The following is a 17,846-nucleotide window of genomic DNA, read 5'->3' on the forward strand; positions in this document are numbered from 1 at the left end:
TGGCAATCGGATGGACGTGTTTAGACTTTGTGGTTGCCAGGAGAATGGTACTTGCCTGACTGCATTGTGCGAAGTGTAAAGTTTGGTGGAGGGGGGATTATGGTGTGGGGTTGCTTTTCAGTGGTTGGGCTTGGCTGCTTAGTTCTAGTGAAAGGAACTGTTAAGGCATCAGCATACCAGACATGTTGGACAATTTCATGCTCCCAACTTTGTAGGAACAGTTTGGGGATGGACCCTTCCTGTTCAGGGGCGGACTGACCATTTGGAAACTCGGACACTGCCTGAGGGCCCGGGATCACTAGGGGGCCCCATGAGATGCCCCTGGTACCTTTTTCATAGGCTTTTTTGAGCTTGGGCAGGGACACAGGGGCCCCATGATCCCCTATTGCTCGGGGGCCCAATGAGTTGTCAGTCCACCCCTGTTCCTGTTCCAACATGACTGCGCACCAATGCACAAAGCAAGGTCCATAAAGACATGGATGAGCGAGTTTGGGGTGGAGGAACTAGACTGGCCTGCACAGTGTCCTGACCTTATCCTGATAGAACACCTTTGGGATGAATTAGAGCGGAGACTGCAAGCCAGGCCTTTTGTCCAACATCAGTGCCTGACCTCACAAATGTGCTTCTGGAATGGTCAAACATTCCCATAGACACACTCCTAAACCTTGTGGGCAGCCTTCCCAGAACACTTGAAGCTGTTATAGCTGCAAAGGGTGGGCCAACACAAAAATGAACCCTACAGACTAAGACTGGGATGCCATTAAAGTTCATGTGCATGTAAAGGCAGGCGTCCCACTCAGGGGCGGACTGACAACCTTGGGGCCCCCGGGCAATAGGGGATCATGGGGCCCCTGTGTCCTTGCCCAAACTCAAAAAAGCCTATGAAAAAGGTACCAGGGGCATCTCATGGGGCCCCCTACTGGCCCCGGGCCCTAAAGGGCAGTGCCCGAATTTCCAAATGGTCAGTCTGCCCCTGGTCCCAATATTTTTGGCAACATAGTTATCACAAAAAAATGCAATGTTTCAAGGCCATACATCAGCCCCATTAGGCAGACAGTGACAGGGGATGGTATAGGGCCCAAAACAATGCATTTTTGTGATAAATAAAGAGGCTTTTTTTGAGCATGTAATGTTCTACTGTTTTTTTATATTGATTTTACAGCTTGTCACAATTTGCCTAAAAAAATAAAAAGATGCAAAAAGCATTTAAGAAATATTTTCAGATATTTGTAAAAAAAAATAAAAGGTGGTTCATGTCATTTGTTAATTATGTGATCAGAGTGTAGTCTAGTTCATAACACGTGTGACAAATGTGTAAAAACAGGCAGCCTTTCACAGATTAGTTGCAGACTTTCCTAGAACAAGAAGTGCCACAGCACTTGCAGACATTAAGCCACAAATGATAGACTATGAACTACAACAAGCGTGCACACATTTGTATGGTGTGACATTTAGAAATAGACAGCAACTGAGCCTCCACAGTATATTTTATTCATTTTCTGTCGGTCTTGATATTAATTTTAAATAAATGTTCTACAGCATTTTTTGTAGAATGGATTGCTACTGGACATTTATTTTATAGCAGAATATTTTCCAATAATATGGAAACTATTAAGGTAGTATACATCCTGGGAAAAGTGAATAGTTTATAAGGAAATCCTTCTATAATTCATATCAAACCTTTCAAGAACCCTATTCAGCTCCTTGATAAAACAATAATTTATTTAAAATACAGTGGGGCAAAAAAGTATTTAGTCAGCCTCCAATTGTGCAAGTTCTCCCACTTAAAAAGATGAGAGAGGCCTGTAATTGGCATCATAGATAGACCTCAACTATGAGAGACAAAATGAGAAAAAAAATCCAGACAATCACATTGGCTGATTTGGAAAGAATTTATTTGCAAATTATGGTGGAAAATAAGTATTTGGTCACCTACAAACAAGCAAGATTTCTGGCTCTCACAGACCTGTACCTTCTTAAGAGGCTCCTCTGTCCTGCACTCATTACTTGTATCAATGGCACCTGTTTGAACTGGTTATCAGTATAAAAGACACCTGTCCACAACCTCAAACAGTCACACTCCAAACTTTACTATGGTGAAGACCAAAGAGCTGTCGAAGGACACCAAAAACAAAATTGTAGACCTGCACCAGGCTGGGAAGACTGAATCTGCAATAGGCAAGCAGCTTGCTGTGAACAAATCAACTGTGGGAGCAATAATTAGAAAATGGAAGACATACAAGACCACTGATAATCTCCCTCGATCTGGGGCTCCACGCAAGATCTCACCCCGTGGGGTCAAAATGATCACAAGAACGGTGAGCAAAAATCCCAGGACCACACGGGGGGACCTAGTAAATGACCTGCAGAGAGCTGGGACCAACGTAACAAAGGCTATGATCAGTAACACACTACGCCGCCAGGGACTCAGATCCTGCAGTGCCAGACGTGTCCCCCTGCTTAAGCCAGTACATGTCCGGGCCCATCTGAAGTTTGCTAGAGAGCATTTGGATGATCCAGAAGAGGATTGGGAGAATGTCATATGGTCAGATGAAACCAAAATAGAATTGTTTGGTAGAAACACAACTCGTTGTGTTTGGAGGAGAGAGAATGCTGAGTTGCATCCAAAGAACACCATACCTACTGTGAAGCATGGGGGTGGCAACATCATGCTTTGGGGCTGTTTCTCCGCAAAGGGACCAGGACGACTGATCCATGTACAGGACAGAATAAATGGGGCCATGTATCGTGAGATTTTGAGTGCAAACCTCCTTCCATCAGCAAGGGCATTGAAGATGAAACGTGGCTGGGTCTTCCAACATGACAATGATCCCAAACATACCGCCCGGGCAACGAAGGAGTGGCTTCGTAAGAAGCATTTCAAGGTCCTGGAGTGGCCTAGCCAGTCTCCAGATCTCAACCCTATAGAAAACCTTTGGAAGGAGTTGAAAGTCCATGTTGCCCAGCGACAGCCCCAAAACATCACTGCTCTAGAGGAGATCTGCATGGAGGAATGGGCCAACATATCAGCAACAGTGTGTGCCAGCCTTGTGAAGACTTACAGGAAATGTTTGACCTCCGTTATTGCCAACAAAGGATATATAACAAAGTATTGAGATGAACTTTTGATATTGACCAAATACTTATTTTCCACCATAATAAATTCTTTCCAACTCAGCCAATGTGATTGTCTGGATTTTTTTTCTCATTTTGTCTCTCATAGTTGAGGTCTACCTATAATGCCAATTACAGGCCTCTCTCATCTTTTTAAGTGGGAGAACTTGCACAATTGGTGGCAGACTAAATACTTTTTTGCCCCACTGTATCTGAGTATTATCCCTAAAATCCAGAAATGAAGGAAGCATTCATATTTATGTGTGATCTTATGGTGCATACAGTATATCTGCTAAATACCTTTCAGGTCAGGTTAGGTCTTTTGACTTTATCAAGACCCTAGCTTGTGTGCCTACCTATACTTGTAGACCTCTTATAAAGCCACATCACTCAATGCCAATTGGCAACTGCGAAAGCAAACAACATTTTGAGATGAATAAAAAGGGAAATAAAACAATGGCATCCTTATGTCATATTTAATCTATATCGTTTATATAGTCTGTCAGGTAACTTCTAGAGAATGGGCCTCATTCCACCTAGTAAAAGAGACATTATGAGAGTTTTGGTGAGAGTTCAAAGGAACCCAACTAATTTGATAAAAGGTTTGAAATTAGTACAAGTTTAGTTTGGAAAAAAGATGATTGAGGCTTCATGCACACTTGAGCTCGATAACTGCTTCTCCTCTAAACGCCACCTCTATGTTAGCCTATATGTTTATGCACATATAGGTGTTTACAGGAATTTTGAAGCAAGAGCATTTAGAGGCAGAAAAAAAAAACAAACATCACTTGTGCGTTCAAGAGAGGAGAATTTTTTCAGAAAAAAACATGTCTTAGAATTGTTTTAAGGCTACATTTCTCCTGCCAAGAGAAAAGCATTTAGAAGATCCCCTGTGAGCATGAAGTCTTAGATGTGACAGCACTAACATTTAAACATATTCAAAGGCAGTATAAAGAGTTGGCAAGCTAGATTGTTATCCTAAGGACTTTTCAAAGGGTAAAAGGATTTCACATACATAGAAGAAATTATGTTTTATTATTAATTTAGGAAATGGTTCTTCACAGATAGCGGTAAAATGCTTTACCACATGCAGGGGCGGATCTACCTCGAGGCAAACAAGGCATTTGCCTAGGGCAGCAATTTTATAGGGGGGCGGCACAGTCCCCCCCGGAAGAAGGGACCTTTTGAGCAGCAGCGGACAGCAGGAAGATTGATGTGGTGGGGTGTGGGGGAGGGAAGTTGCAGAGCGACGGTCATGTACCTCTCCTCAAGCAGCCGACGAGCCAGGACCAGGGGACAGCCTGGTGCAGGGAGAGGAGAAGTGTCAGAAAGGAAAGAGCCTGGAGGAGGTGAGCTGTGTTGTCCTCTGTGGGCTCTCCCTCCTGTCATCCATCCCATCTAGTACATTGCACACTGACAGATCTGCCCGGAGATCAGCAGCCCTTGGAGAGGGGGGTGATCCCATACGATCTGAGAAAGAGGGGGGGGGGGGAGAGGGAAGAGAAAGAAAGGGAAGAGAGAGGGAGAAAGAGGGAGGGAGAAGGATAAAGAGAGGGAAGAGAAAGAGAGAGAGGGAGGGAGAAAGAGAGGGGGGAGAGAGAGGGGGAAAGAGAGAGGAGAGGGGGAAAGAGAGAGAGGAGAGAGAGAGGGAAAAAGAAAGAAAGAGAGATGAGAGAGAAAGGGAGAAAGAAAGAGAGGGGAGAGAGGGAGAAGGAAAGAGAGAGGAAAGTGAGAGGGAGAAAGAAAGAGAGAGGGAGGGAAGAGAAAAAGAGAGGGAAGAGAAAGAGGGGGAAGAGAAAGAGAGAGGGGGGAAGAGAGAGGGAAGAGAAAGAAACGGGGGAGAGAGAGAGGGGGGAAGAGAGGGAAGAAAGAGAGAGGGAGAAGGAGGGAAGAGAGGGAGGGAGAAAGAGAGGGAAGGGAGAGGGGGGGAAGAGAGAAAAAGAGGGGAGAGAGGGAGGGAAGAGAGAGAGAGGGAAGAGAGAGGGAGTGAAGAGAGAGAGGGAGATAAGAGAGAGAGAGGGAAGATAGAGAGAGGGGGAGAGAGAGGGAAGAGAGAGAGATGGGGAGGGAGAAAGAGAGAGCGGAGGGAGAAGAGAGACAAAGGGGGAAAGAGGGACGAGAGAAAGAAAGGGAGAGAGAGACAATCATATATACACACACACTTATTGAACTCTCTCGCTCTCTCATTGGGTGGGGCAAAATGTTTGTGTTGCCTAGGGCAGCACAAAATCTAAATACACTACTGACCACATGGAAAGGGAATGGCAAAATCAATGATTGAGACTAAAAAAATTATTTTCTTGAAGCTAATAATATTCAAAGTTCTGGCTACATGACATTATTAGAGAAACATGTTGACCCTGGGAATTGAGCCAACTGCATTTGGGGGTTGAGAAGGATTTTATTTTTTTCCCTTCCTCTGGACCAAAACTGCAGCAGTTATTTTGGGTATCATCAGTGTATGTTTAATCTAATTTAACTATGTAAAGTAAGAACATAACAATGTTTTATATCTGCTGCTAAATGATTCTGTAGATAAGTACAAGTCTAGTTTACAGATAAATTTATCATACCAGATGTACATTAAAATGAAAGTGTGTTTCCTTATCTGGGGAGTTCTGAAAAGATCTTTGAAAGATGGAATTTGTTTCTCGCCAGTGTCTTCATTTGCAGTTAAACTCTGTAATTAAAAGAGTACACTTACATAAAACCAGCTTTTTATCACTCTGCTTTGCAACCTATGGAACCTTAATAGCAAGGATAGATGCACATTTAACACTTTAAGAACTCTGTACCTTTCGAATTTTCTACCTGGTATAGGCTAGAATGCAATAAGGAGAATCATCCCTGGGTATTTCCAATAATTATTTCATCATGATGTTTTCATACATTTTTTAATGGAAATTGACTTTAAAGTAAACCTGGACCCAAGCCTTATATTTGGCACATAAACGTATTCTCCAAAAATGGATCTCATCCACATTTCCAACTTATAATCAGTGGCGCAATGCCCTTAATTTTAATTTAAGGAGGGAGGAGGCAACTTATAAACACAGCGGATGCCCAAACAAATTTTAAAAAATATGGTATCTGTGGCAGGAGTCCAAGGAATCAACACTTCCACCGCTATCCCCGGAATCTGCTAAGGGAAGCTAGATATTTGTTACACCCGTAGGTTAGGATCCTAGTTAATACACTGCCTTCTGTAAGGATTGTATTACACCACCTCACAATTTAGAATATGATAAAGTGCTGCATAATAGACAATTAATGTGGATATATGGCTAAGTGAATCTTGTGTTATAAGAAAAAAAAACAAAAAAAAATCGTACAATCTCTGAAATCAGTTTAAAGCTATTTTTTGTTATTATGTCTTCTTTCTTGGATTGATGTTTGCTCCACATGCTAGATTTTGTCTTATGTAAACTCACATTTTTTGTGTTTGTTTTTTGTACAAAAGATACAGAAAAACCTTAATAAAAACGACTTGACTGAAAAAAACAGTAAACCTGACTTGGATGAAAACATTTCTAAGACACCAAAAATGCTGTAATGCAGGCATATATTAATGGGTAGAGTTCAATTAACTCTAAACAGGGCCTCTGGTAGATTTACAGCTAGCTTTACATCTTTTTGATTCCCAATAAATTATTTGTGTGTGTGTATATATATATATATATATACACACATTTATCGAACTTGCTGCTAAGTTACATTTCTATTTGAATTCCCCCCAAAAAAACATTCAAAGCTAAAAGTCATAAGGTACAGAACTAACATATATCCAAAAAAAATTACTAGACTAGGAAAGGCTTTAGGGCTGCAGTGGTTAGGAGCTAAACATCATTTACTTTATGTAGAACAGATCACATAACAGGTAATGCTGTTCTTATTAACACTATCTTCTCAGAAAGCTGTAAATATTTCACCAACAAGAGACATCTTGAATGAAAGTGAAAAGGGCATGATGCCATTGCAAAAGAATACTATTTAGAATCTAACAACAAAGAGAGGATGGAACTTGAAAGACATTACATGGTAGAAAAATTGAAAGGCCTGTTAAATCACATCACTAGCCAACAGCTCTAAGGATCTCCAAACATGTTACAATCTGACAGTGCAATCAAGTTTAGGTTTGTTAGCAAAATATGAGGACCTACCTAATCTATCCAATCAATATGTATCAAATCAGGCAGTCCCTTCCTTTACATAGTTGTTGGTAGATCTAAAGGCAATCGAGTTTTGGTGACTGTAAAGCAAGCTCTGTATCTCTCTTTTGCTCCTAGGCAGTCACAAGTTTAGACTTCAGGTATAAAGCTGGCCATACATAATTATTTTTTTCATTCAACCAGCAGGTTGAACAAAACATAAATTAGCCTATCCCACCATCTATAAATTCAAGGTGAATGGGGGGATCATTCCTGCTCTGGTATTGTATTCTGACAGCAGGGAGCCTTCCCCGCCATCAAAATACAATGATCAGTGTTGCTGGCTATAGCCGGAGGTGCTGATTGGTTGTACACAAGTCTATCAACAAATACAGCAGGGACCAGATGGGGTTGGGGGGGATGGTGTAGGGTGTTAGTTCACCTTCTAATTTTTTCAAAAAGGTGAAATAATCCTTTAAGTTCTGCGCACTGCACCTGACAGGCAGTATGCTCATTGGTAATTAGGTATTGGTGGTTGCTTGACCTCTGCATCATAGGACATTAGCTGAGGGTGTCAGACAAAAGAGGATGGCTGCATTATATGATTTGTTTCTGTCAGGCTCTTAGCAATGTGCCTACAAGACAGGCTGAAACTTGCCACAGCTATGTTTGTAACAGTGGTCAGGCCCCCCTTCATTTGCTGGGCCCTGAGCTCTTGCCTCATCAGTTGTCTGACCCTGTCTGTAAGTATCTGTTTATGTTCTCAAACCAATCCTTGTGTCCCTGTGGAGGCCCTGAAATCTAGGCTCAATGCTGTACCAAGGGCCTCGACATCTGCCTAAGTCAAAAGTAAGCTCTACCCAGGGGCAGACTGACCATTTGGAAACTCGGGTACTGCCCGAGGGCCTGGGGTCAGTAGGGGGCCCCATGAGATGCCCCTGGTACCTTTTTCATAGTCTTTTTTTGAGTTTGGGCAAGGACACAGGGGCCCCATGATCCCCTATTGCCCGGGGGCCCCATGAGTTGTCATTCTGCCCCTGGCTCTTTCCCTCCCATTGCTAAGCCTACCTCCTGTCATTCAGCTGTCAAATGCTAGAACTGCAGTGGGCTGTAGTGAACTCCAGTGGGCTGTAGTGAACTCCAGTGGGCTGTAGTTGTCAGGAATGGACTTGCCAATAATGGTGGGACTCACCTGCCTTGTGGGCTGCAGTACCAGGGCTGGCCAGCGGGTGCTCTCAGCAATCAGAGACTCAACCCTGCAATCAGCCAAAACACCTGAGGCTGATTGCAGGTGTATTTAAGGGATGGCCAGACCTGCAGTCTGGGCCTTGGTGTGTGTTTTTCCATGGGCCCCTGTATCTTGTTACCTGCATTCCTGTTCTTGTTCCTGTCTGACTGATTTGTTGCCGACCCTGCCTGATCCGGACCTCTGCTGACTTCTCCTGTTTGATCCCTGGCTTGTGGCCCCGACCATTCTCTGCCTGACCCCCTGTACCTACCTGCCCGTTAGTTGCTGTACCCGGCTCGTGACCTGACTACTCTCTGCCTGCTCCTTCTGTTCCTACCTGCCTGATTGTTACTGACCCAGCCTGCCTGACTACGCTTGCATTGTATGTATTGTTATCTGTGGGTGGTTTGGTTTGGTTCGTTGCACTGTGTTATGTTTTAGTATTGCACTGTGTTTATGTATTGTTAGTATTAATAAATTATATTGTTTATAACATATCTGAAGCCTGCGTTTCCCTGTGTCAGTTCACATACCTCTGGTCATACCCGGAGCCCTGACATTACACCAAGGCCAATCCTGACCAGAAGTGGCTGCACAGGGAAGCCATCTTGGCTTGTTGCTGGGAAGGATGGATCTTGATGAGGTTGTGTATTTGTCGCTGCTGGTTTTTGATGACAGAGAATATGCTTATCAGACTCTGAGGGAGTATACCCGGGATCAACTGCTAGAATGTATACGGATCGCTCATGTTCTGGTAGATCAGGGCACAGAGTTCTCTGAGGTGCAACCTTTGATTCAGGTTTGTGTAGAGTTGGCTTCATCTGGTACCCCTGAAAGCAGGAATGACTTTTTGCCACCATTTAGTGCAGACCAGGTAGAGTCCCTGGTATGGTTATTAGAGGATGATGTGGATTGCTTCTTGGAGCATTATGCTGCATGTTCACCACAGGTATTAAGGGATTGTATAAACGCAGTGCAGTCTTTGGTCAGACAGTCTTTGTGTAAGCTCAGCTTTGTTCAACCCGTACTGCAGACATGGTCAGACTTGTTGCACCCAGCCTCAGTCAGCTTGCAACGTCATTCCTCTGCTCAAGGCACTCTTCCTGCATCCCCGACAGCACCCCCAGTGACGGCCCAGTATACTCTGCTAACTACCACATACCAGTCCCCTGCTCCCACCCGCTGCACCTATCCTTTCTTTGGCCCTGTGGAGAGGTCCTCTGTGGCGGCTGCTCCCTCCTCTGTTCCATCTTCCAGCTCTTCTCTGTCCTCAGCTGCTCCATTCATTTGCAGACCTGCGTTTACTAGCAGTGCTCCAGTAGTTAAAACCAGAAAAAAGCGAAAATTCTTTCCAACCAGTACCATCCTGCCAGTATCCAAACCGGTGAGCCTGCCGTCTGAGAACCTGCCTTCCGTGGTTCAGCCTGGTGCCTCGGCACCCGCACTTCAGCCTGATGTTTCTACCCAGCCTGATGTCTGTACCCAGCCTGATGAACTGATCCAGCCTGACGATCCAATGCTTGATGACCCAGTGCCTGCTGTCATGCCTGGTGACCCGATGCCCGCTGTCGAGCCAAATGACCTGATGCCTGGTGACCCGATGCCCGCTGTCGAGCCAGACAATCCGGTACCCGGTGCCCGCTGTCATACCTGGTGACCCGATGCCCGCTGTCGAGCCAGACGATCCAATGCCTGATGACCCAGTGCCCACTGTCATACCTGGCGACCCGATGCCCGCTGTCGAGCCAGACGATCCAACGCCAGATGACCCGCTGCCCGCTGTCGTGCCAATTGACTCAGAGCCCACTGTCGTGCCTGGTGACTCGGTGCCCACTGCCTTGCCAGATGACGCGGTGCCCGCTGTCGAGCCAAATGACCTGTTGCCTGGTGACCCGATGCCCGCTGTCGAGCCAGACAATCCAATGTCTGACCCAGTGCCCGCGGTCATGCCAGTTGACTCGGAGCCCACTGTCGTGCCTGGTGACTCAGTGCCCACTGCCTTGCCAGATGACGCGGTGCCCGCTGGCGAGCCGAATGACCTGATGCCTGGTGACCCAGTGCCCGCTGTCATACCTGGAGACCCGATGCCCGCTGTCGAGCCAGACAATCCAATGCCTGATGACCCAGTGCCCGCTGTCATGCCTGGTGACCCGATGCCCGCTGTCGAGCCAGACGATCCAATGCCTGATGACCCAGTGCCCGCTGTCATGCCTGGTGACCCGATGCCCGCTGTCAAGCCAGACGATCCTGCGCCAGATGACCCGCTGCCCGCTGTCGTGCCAATTGACTCAGAGCCCACTGTCATGCCTGGTGACTCGGTGCCCACTGCCTTGCCAGATGACGCGGTGCCCAATGTCGAGCCAAATGACCTGATGCCTGGTGACCCGATGCCCGCTGTCGAGCCAGACGATCCATTGTCTGACCCAGTGCCCACGGTCATGCCAGCTGACTCGGAGCCCACTGTCGTGCCTGGTGACTCGGTGCCCACTGCCTTGCCAGATGACGCGGTGCCCGCTGGCGAGCCAAATGACCTGATGCCTGGTGACCCAGTGCCCGCTGTCATACCTGGTGACCCGATGCCCGCTGTCGAGCCAGACAATCCAATGCCTGATGACCCAGTGCCCGCTGTCATGCCTGGTGACCCGATGTCCGCTGTCGAGCCAGACGATCCAATGCCTGATGACCCAGTGCCCGCTGTCATGTCTGGTGACCCGATGCCCGCTGTCGAGCCAGACGATCCAGCGCCAGATGACCCGGTGCCTGCTGTTGAGCCAGACGATCCGGTACCTGATGACCCGGTGCCCGCTGTCGTGCCAATTGACTCAGAGCCCACTGTCGTGCCTGGTGACTTGGTGCCCACTGCCTTGCCAGATGACGAGGTGCCCGCTGTCGAGCCAAATGACCTGATGCCTGGTGACCCGATGCCCGCTGTCGAGCCAGACGATCCAATGTCTGACCCAGTGCCCGCGGTCATGCCAGTTGACTCGGAACACACTGTGGTGCCTGGTGACTGGGTGCTCACTGCCTTGCCAGATGACGCGGTGCTCGCTGGCGAGCCAAATGACCTGATGCCTGGTGACCCGATGCCCGCTGTCGTGCCTGATGACCCGGTACCTGCCGCTCCGCCTGGGGGCCCGGTGCCCGCCGCCCCTCCTGGGGGTCCGGCGCCTGCCACTCCGCCTAGGGGCCCGGCGCCTGCCGCCCCTCCTGGGGGCCCGGCGCCCCGCCTGGGGGCCCGGCGCCCGCCGCCCCGCCTGGGGGCCCGGTGCCCGCCTGGGGGCCCGGCGCCCACCGCCCCGCCTGGGGGCCCGGCGCCCGCCGCCCCGCCTGGGGGCCCGGCGCCCGCAGCTCCGCCTGGGGGCCCGGCGCCAGCCGCTCCGCCTAGGGGCTCGGCGCCCGGCGCCCCGCCTGGGGGCCCGGCGCCCGCCGCTCGCCTGGGGGCCCGGCGCCCGCCGCCCCGCCTGGGGGCCCGGCGCCCGCCGCCCCGCCTGGGGGCCCTGTGCCCGCCGCTCCTCCTGGGGGCCCTGTGCCTGCCGCTCCTCCTGGGGGCCCTGTGCCTCTGCCCGGAGTCCAGCCCGATGTGCCGCTGCCCGGAGCCCAGCCCGATGTGCCGCTGCCCGGAGCCCAGCCCGATGCGCCGCTGCCCGGAGCCCAGCCCGATGTGCCGCTGCCCGGAGTCCAGCCCGATGTGCCAGTCTTTGATATCCCGCCAGTTACCAGACCCGGGCGGTGGAACATTTTGCTCAGCTAGGACTGTTTGGAGCGTCCTGAGGCCGCTCCTTGAGGGGGGGTACTGTCAGGAATGGACTTGCCAATAATGGTGGGACTCACCTGCCTTGTGGGCTGCAGTACCAGGGCTGGCCAGCGGGTGCTCTCAGCAATCAGAGACTCAACCCTGCAGTCAGCCAAAACACCTGAGGCTGATTGCAGGTGTATTTAAGGGATGGCCAGACCTGCAGTCAGGGCCTTGGTGTGTGTTTTTACATGGGCCCCTGTATCTTGTTACCTGCGTTCCTGTTCCTGTTCCTGTCTGACTGATTTGTTGCCGACCCTGCCTGATCCAGACCTCTGCTGACTTCTCCTGTTTGATCCCTGGCTTGTGACCCCGACCATTCTCTGCCTGACCCCCTGTACCTACCTGCCCGTTAGTTGCTGTACCCGGCTCGTGACCTGACTACTCTCTGCCTGCTCCTCCTGTTCCTACCTGCCCGATTGTTTTTGACCCAGCCTGCCTGACTACGCTTACATTGTATGTATTGTTATCTGTGGGTGGTTTGGTTTGGTTCGTTGCACTGTTATGTTTTAGTATTGCACTGCGTTTATGTATTGTTAGTATTAATAAATTATATTGTTTATAACATATCTGAAGCCTGCGTTTCCCTGTGTCAGTTCACATACCTCTGGTCATACCCGGAGCCCTGACAGTAGTGAACAGTTATATAACATGGGGCATGAGGCTTAGTGCTTCAGTTTAAGCTTAAACCATGTGGTCTTCAAAATAACAAAAGAATTTAGATATTCACCTGTAAAGTATGGGGTATAGGTTTCTTATTCTTCTTAGCAATATGCTCAATAATTTCTTTGGCCTTATTTTTCTGATTTTGGGATAGGAGCCATCGGGGTGATTCTGGAACACACCTGTAATAAATTAACTTTTTAGTTTACATTTGTAGCAGAGGTCTGTAGCAGATACAAATCTCTCTGCTTTTCTCCTTTGGCAATTTTCAGCTAGATACAGCATTGCTGTTGCAGCTGAGTAGAGTACCTAACTGGCTAGCAACAAATCATGGGTTTGCCTTGGTCATCAGGAGCTGCATTGGGTTATATAATTAGTTACTGATTTTGGCAGAATTTCTTCAGAAACGAACACTTCCAGGAGTGTTGATCTCCTGTGTCCCCCACTGCTCTCATTGTCTTCTTCTGCTGACACCAACATCACTACTGGGCTTTTTAGTAATGTGGCTGTCAGGGGAAAGAACCAGGGGACCTCTCTTGCCACTAGAGCCACAGAACTCTGCTCTGATCTAAGTAATGGTCCCCCAAACTCTGCTGGAAAACCAATACTTCTCAAGTTGTCAATATTAGCGGTCACCCGCAGTTCTCACTGGTTCCTCCAGGCCACTGCAGGAGACAGTGACGTGGAGAGACGAGTGAATGCTGCACAGAAATGAGACACAGTCACAGAGTAGAAAAGCCTGTCTCTTGCCAGCATGCTGTAGAGATGGATTTTTGTTATTTGTGTTGAAGCAGTGGTCTCTTTACAGAGATCAAACTTCCTTTGTGCTGAATCATCATCATGAGCTTTGACTCTACACGGAGCATGTCAGATCTCTGCAAACACACCAGAGTTAGAAAACCATTTTTAAGACACTTCTGTTTTGATACCCCTGAAATGATCTTAGCTAAAAACTGAAAGTTTGTTGGGTTTTAAAGCGTAAGTTAATCTTTAGGAAGGTTTTCCAGAAATCCCTGATTAAATTCCATTTCAAATGAGTAGTGCATACCAGAGCCCCTACAGGATGCCCTGAACAATGGAATAAAGTGCCCCATAGTGGCTGCCACTGAGCCATTTAAGCTGTGCGCATGCACAGTGCTTGCTCTCCCTGATCCCACTGAGTTCAGTTGCAGCCACTATAGATGTTCTAGAGAAAGAAGCAGTGCACTGCATATTCACACAATTTGTCTGGATTGGAGCACACGCTACTAAGCTCACCTGGTTTGAAAAGCATGATGAGGGGCCTGTCTTTCTTTTCTAGAAAGGCTTGCCCCGCACAACTGCAACTGTAATGCGAGGGCCTTCACCATTTGCAACAGATGTGGCTCTGGTACAGTATATATACAATTCATTAGATACAGAATTGCATGGAGAACATTCTTTGGAAATTCCATGTGAACACTTAACCCTATGTCTGATCAGGTATGGTATAGGTACTGGTTAGGTGTTGTGGATGCACTGGGGTTCATTTACTAAAGGCAAATAAGCTGTTCACTTTGCAAGAGAATTAGCTCCAGAAATTAGTGAACAAGATGAAAGTTCCATCATGTCAATGAAACTGCCAGTAGTGTGTATGGCCCCCATGTGCTTGTATGCATGCCTGACAACATCCAGACATGCTCCTAAGGAGACGACGGATGGTGTCCTGGGATATTTCCTCCCAGATCTTGACCAAGGCATCACTGAGCTCCTGGACAGTCTGAGGTGCAACCTGGCAGCTTTGGATGGACCTAAACATGATATCCCAGAGGTGTTCTATTGGATTTAGGTCAGGCGAGCATGGGGGTCATTCAATAGCGTCAATTCCTTCATTCTCCAGGTACTGCCTGCATGCTCTCACCACATGAGGCCGGGTATTGTCGTGCACCAGGATGAACCCAAGACCCACTGCACCAGCGTGGGATCTGATAATGGGCCCAAGGATTTCATCCCGATACCTAATGGCAGTCATGGTACCATTGTCTAACCTGTACAGGTCTGTGCATCCCTCCATGGATATGCTTTGCCAGACCATCACTGACCCACCACCAATACGATCATGCTGAATGATGATACAGGTAGCATAACCTTCTCCTCAGCTTCTCTAGACCCTTTCACGTCTGTCAGGGTGCTCAGGGTGAACCTGATCTCATCTGTGAAAAGCACAGGGTGCCAGTAGCAAACCTGCTAATTCTGATGTTCAATGGCAAATGCTAATCCAGCTCTATGGTGCCAGGAAGTGAGCACAGGGCCCACTAAAGGATATCGGGCCACCCTCATGAAGTCTGTTTCTGATTGTTTGGTCAGAGACATTCACACCAGTGGCCTGCTGGGGGTCATTTTGTAGGGCTCTGGCAGTGCTCATCCTGTTCCTCCTTGCACAAAGGAGCAGATATCGGTCCTGCTGATGGGTTAAGGATCTTCTACGACCCTGTCTAGCTCTCCTAGAGTACCTGCCTGTCTCCTGGAATCTCCACCATGCCTTTGAGACTGTGCTGGGAGACATAGCATGCCTTTTGGCACCTCGACCAAACAGCTCATTTTTGTTCAAGTATCACCGTATTGTACTCCTTAAAAACAACCACACCATCTTTTTCCAGAGCAGTCTGTATTTTTCTTGTGGTTACTTATTGGTTTCCCTTTGTATCCCGAACAATTCTTCTGGCAGTTGTGGCTGCAATCTTTCTTGGTCTGCCTGTACTTGGCTTGGTATCAAAAGATCCCCGAACTTTCCACTTCTAAATAGGTTATTTAACAATACTGATTGGCATATTCAAGGCTTTGGACATCTTTTTATGTCCTTTTCCATCTTTATAAAGTTCCATTAGCTTGTTACGCAGGACTTCTGACAGTTCTGACAGTTTTGACTAGCCTAGTCAGTGGTTCCACATAAGAGCTAACAAACTCATTGACTATTTATACACTGACACTAATTGCAATTTAAAAAGCCACAGATGTGGAACATTAACCTCTAATTGGCATTTTATGTGTCACTTTGTGTGTCTGTACCAAGGCCAAACATTCCAGGGTATGTAAACTTTTGATCATGGCCATTTTGGTGATTTCTGTTATCATTATGATTTAAAAAAGAGCCAAACACCTATTTTATAATAAATGGCTTCATATGATCATCATCCTTCAATAAAAGAGCATTTTTTTGCATGATCAATCATATTTTCAATATCAATGCCAAACTTTCACAATTTCTGCCAGGGTATGTAAACTTTTGAGCACAACTGTATGCTGTTTCATATTTGGCTTAAGCTGTTTTTTTAGATAGATAATGGCAGAATTTTACCAGTAATATGTCAGGAACACAAAGTTTGGCAGAGTGACTGCCAGCTGAAGCCATCTCCAATTTGTAATGACATAAGCCGCTCCTGCAAGTGCCAGAAGTCCAACTGTAAATGCAACTTGGTATACAATCCCGACAGTTCTTCTGTGATCCAAGCCAACAAACTCTGCAACTAGAATGTGGTGACAATAGTAAGACATATCTGAAATGCTCTGATCTCAATTTTACTTACATGTAATAATAATAGTATTGCATTAATAAATATGTAATTATTAACCATTTAAGGACCAAAGATATACTAGATATGCCTTGAATGTACCTTGTATGTCCAGCTGTTCTGCTCTGTAACTTCACCTATGAAACCAGAAAAGTTTTTTCTTCCTAATACAGTTATTTACTATTTAACCAGTTATTAACCTCAAGTGAACTCCAATTAGCTTGTATTAACCCATTCCTTCCACCTAGCTACCCTCTTGTCTTAGCTAGTTTTTCCTTTTTTTTGTGTGTGATTTTGTTACCATAAACAAGTTTTTATTAATTTTTGTAGTGCTGTTTTTTTTTAAAAAAAACAATATTTTAAAAAGCTTTTAATTGTAAATGACTTTGCTGTGGTTTGTACTAAAAACATAATAAAGGCATACTAAAAACAGGGCAGCAAGGTACTTAAGCTCGTTGTGATAATAACTGGCTGGCGGCAGATGCGTGTTCTAATTTCAAAGAAGTATCTTCTGCTGCTATTCCATAGGCTTCAGACTCAGCAGGTCATGACAGGCCCAGTAGCAGCGCTATAACTCAACATCTAACTCGATCACTCTGACAGCATTGATGTGCACTGCTTTTTCAAATGAAATTTTTAGAATTTTTTTTGAGACAGATGTAGCTCTCTTTTGGTAGTATTTAATTACCACTAGGATTTTTATTTTTTTGCTCTATAAACAAAAAATACCTACATTTAAAAAAAAACAAAAACATTTTCCTTAGTTTTTGTTATAAAATTTTGCAAATAATCTTTATTCATAAATTTGGGACAAAATCTAATCTTCTACACTTCTTTGGTAAAAAAAAAATAACCCAAATCAGTGTATATTATTGACTCTGTGTGAAAGTTATAGGATCTACAAACTATGTTATATATATATGAAAATTAATTAGTCCTGATGTATTGATCAGGCCAATCTCATATTTTGAGGCCCTAAAATGCCAGGACAGTACAAATGCCCCCCAAATGACCCCTTTTTGGAAAGTAGACATCCTAAGGTATTTAGAAAGAGGCATGGTGAGTTTTTTGAAGTTGTAACGTTCGTCACAATTTTTGGGAAAATAAATTAAATAAAATTAGGGTTTTTTTACATACTTTCACCAGAGCAGTATAGACTGGAGTGGCAGTGATCAGGGGCATTAATAGGTGACAGTATGTTAAAAAATATATATATATATTTTTTTTTTTTTTCTTTTTTAACTTTTTTTAAACTTTTTTTTTTTTACTTTTTTCACAATTTTTTTTAACATGCTGTAACCAAGCAGTACAGTGTGGGACACAGAAGGCAAACAAGAAAATAAATAAATAACAAGTTTAACGTTTAACCA

At 46.1% G+C, this 17,846-nt stretch overlaps 1 protein-coding gene across 1 annotated transcript in view; it reads right to left on the reverse strand.

Annotated features, from left to right (window-relative positions):
- LOC149469139 (solute carrier family 22 member 2-like) overlaps positions 1 to 17,846 on the reverse strand; it is a 56,395-nt gene that overhangs the window by 23,720 nt on the left and 14,829 nt on the right. Inside the window, exons 4-6 of the mRNA XM_089669837.1 lie at positions 16,263 to 16,431; positions 13,014 to 13,128; positions 5,688 to 5,794 (exon numbers count right to left, since the gene is read on the reverse strand). Of these exons, the coding sequence (XP_089525963.1) occupies positions 5,688 to 5,794; positions 13,014 to 13,128; positions 16,263 to 16,431 (391 nt within the window). The remainder of the gene's footprint in view (positions 1 to 5,687; positions 5,795 to 13,013; positions 13,129 to 16,262; positions 16,432 to 17,846) is intronic.

Source organism: Staurois parvus, unplaced genomic scaffold (genome assembly GCF_062004578.1).
Source record: "Staurois parvus isolate SC_StPar_1 unplaced genomic scaffold, SC_StPar_1.0 ptg000081l, whole genome shotgun sequence".
NCBI classification, from domain to species: Eukaryota; Metazoa; Chordata; class Amphibia; order Anura; family Ranidae; genus Staurois; species Staurois parvus.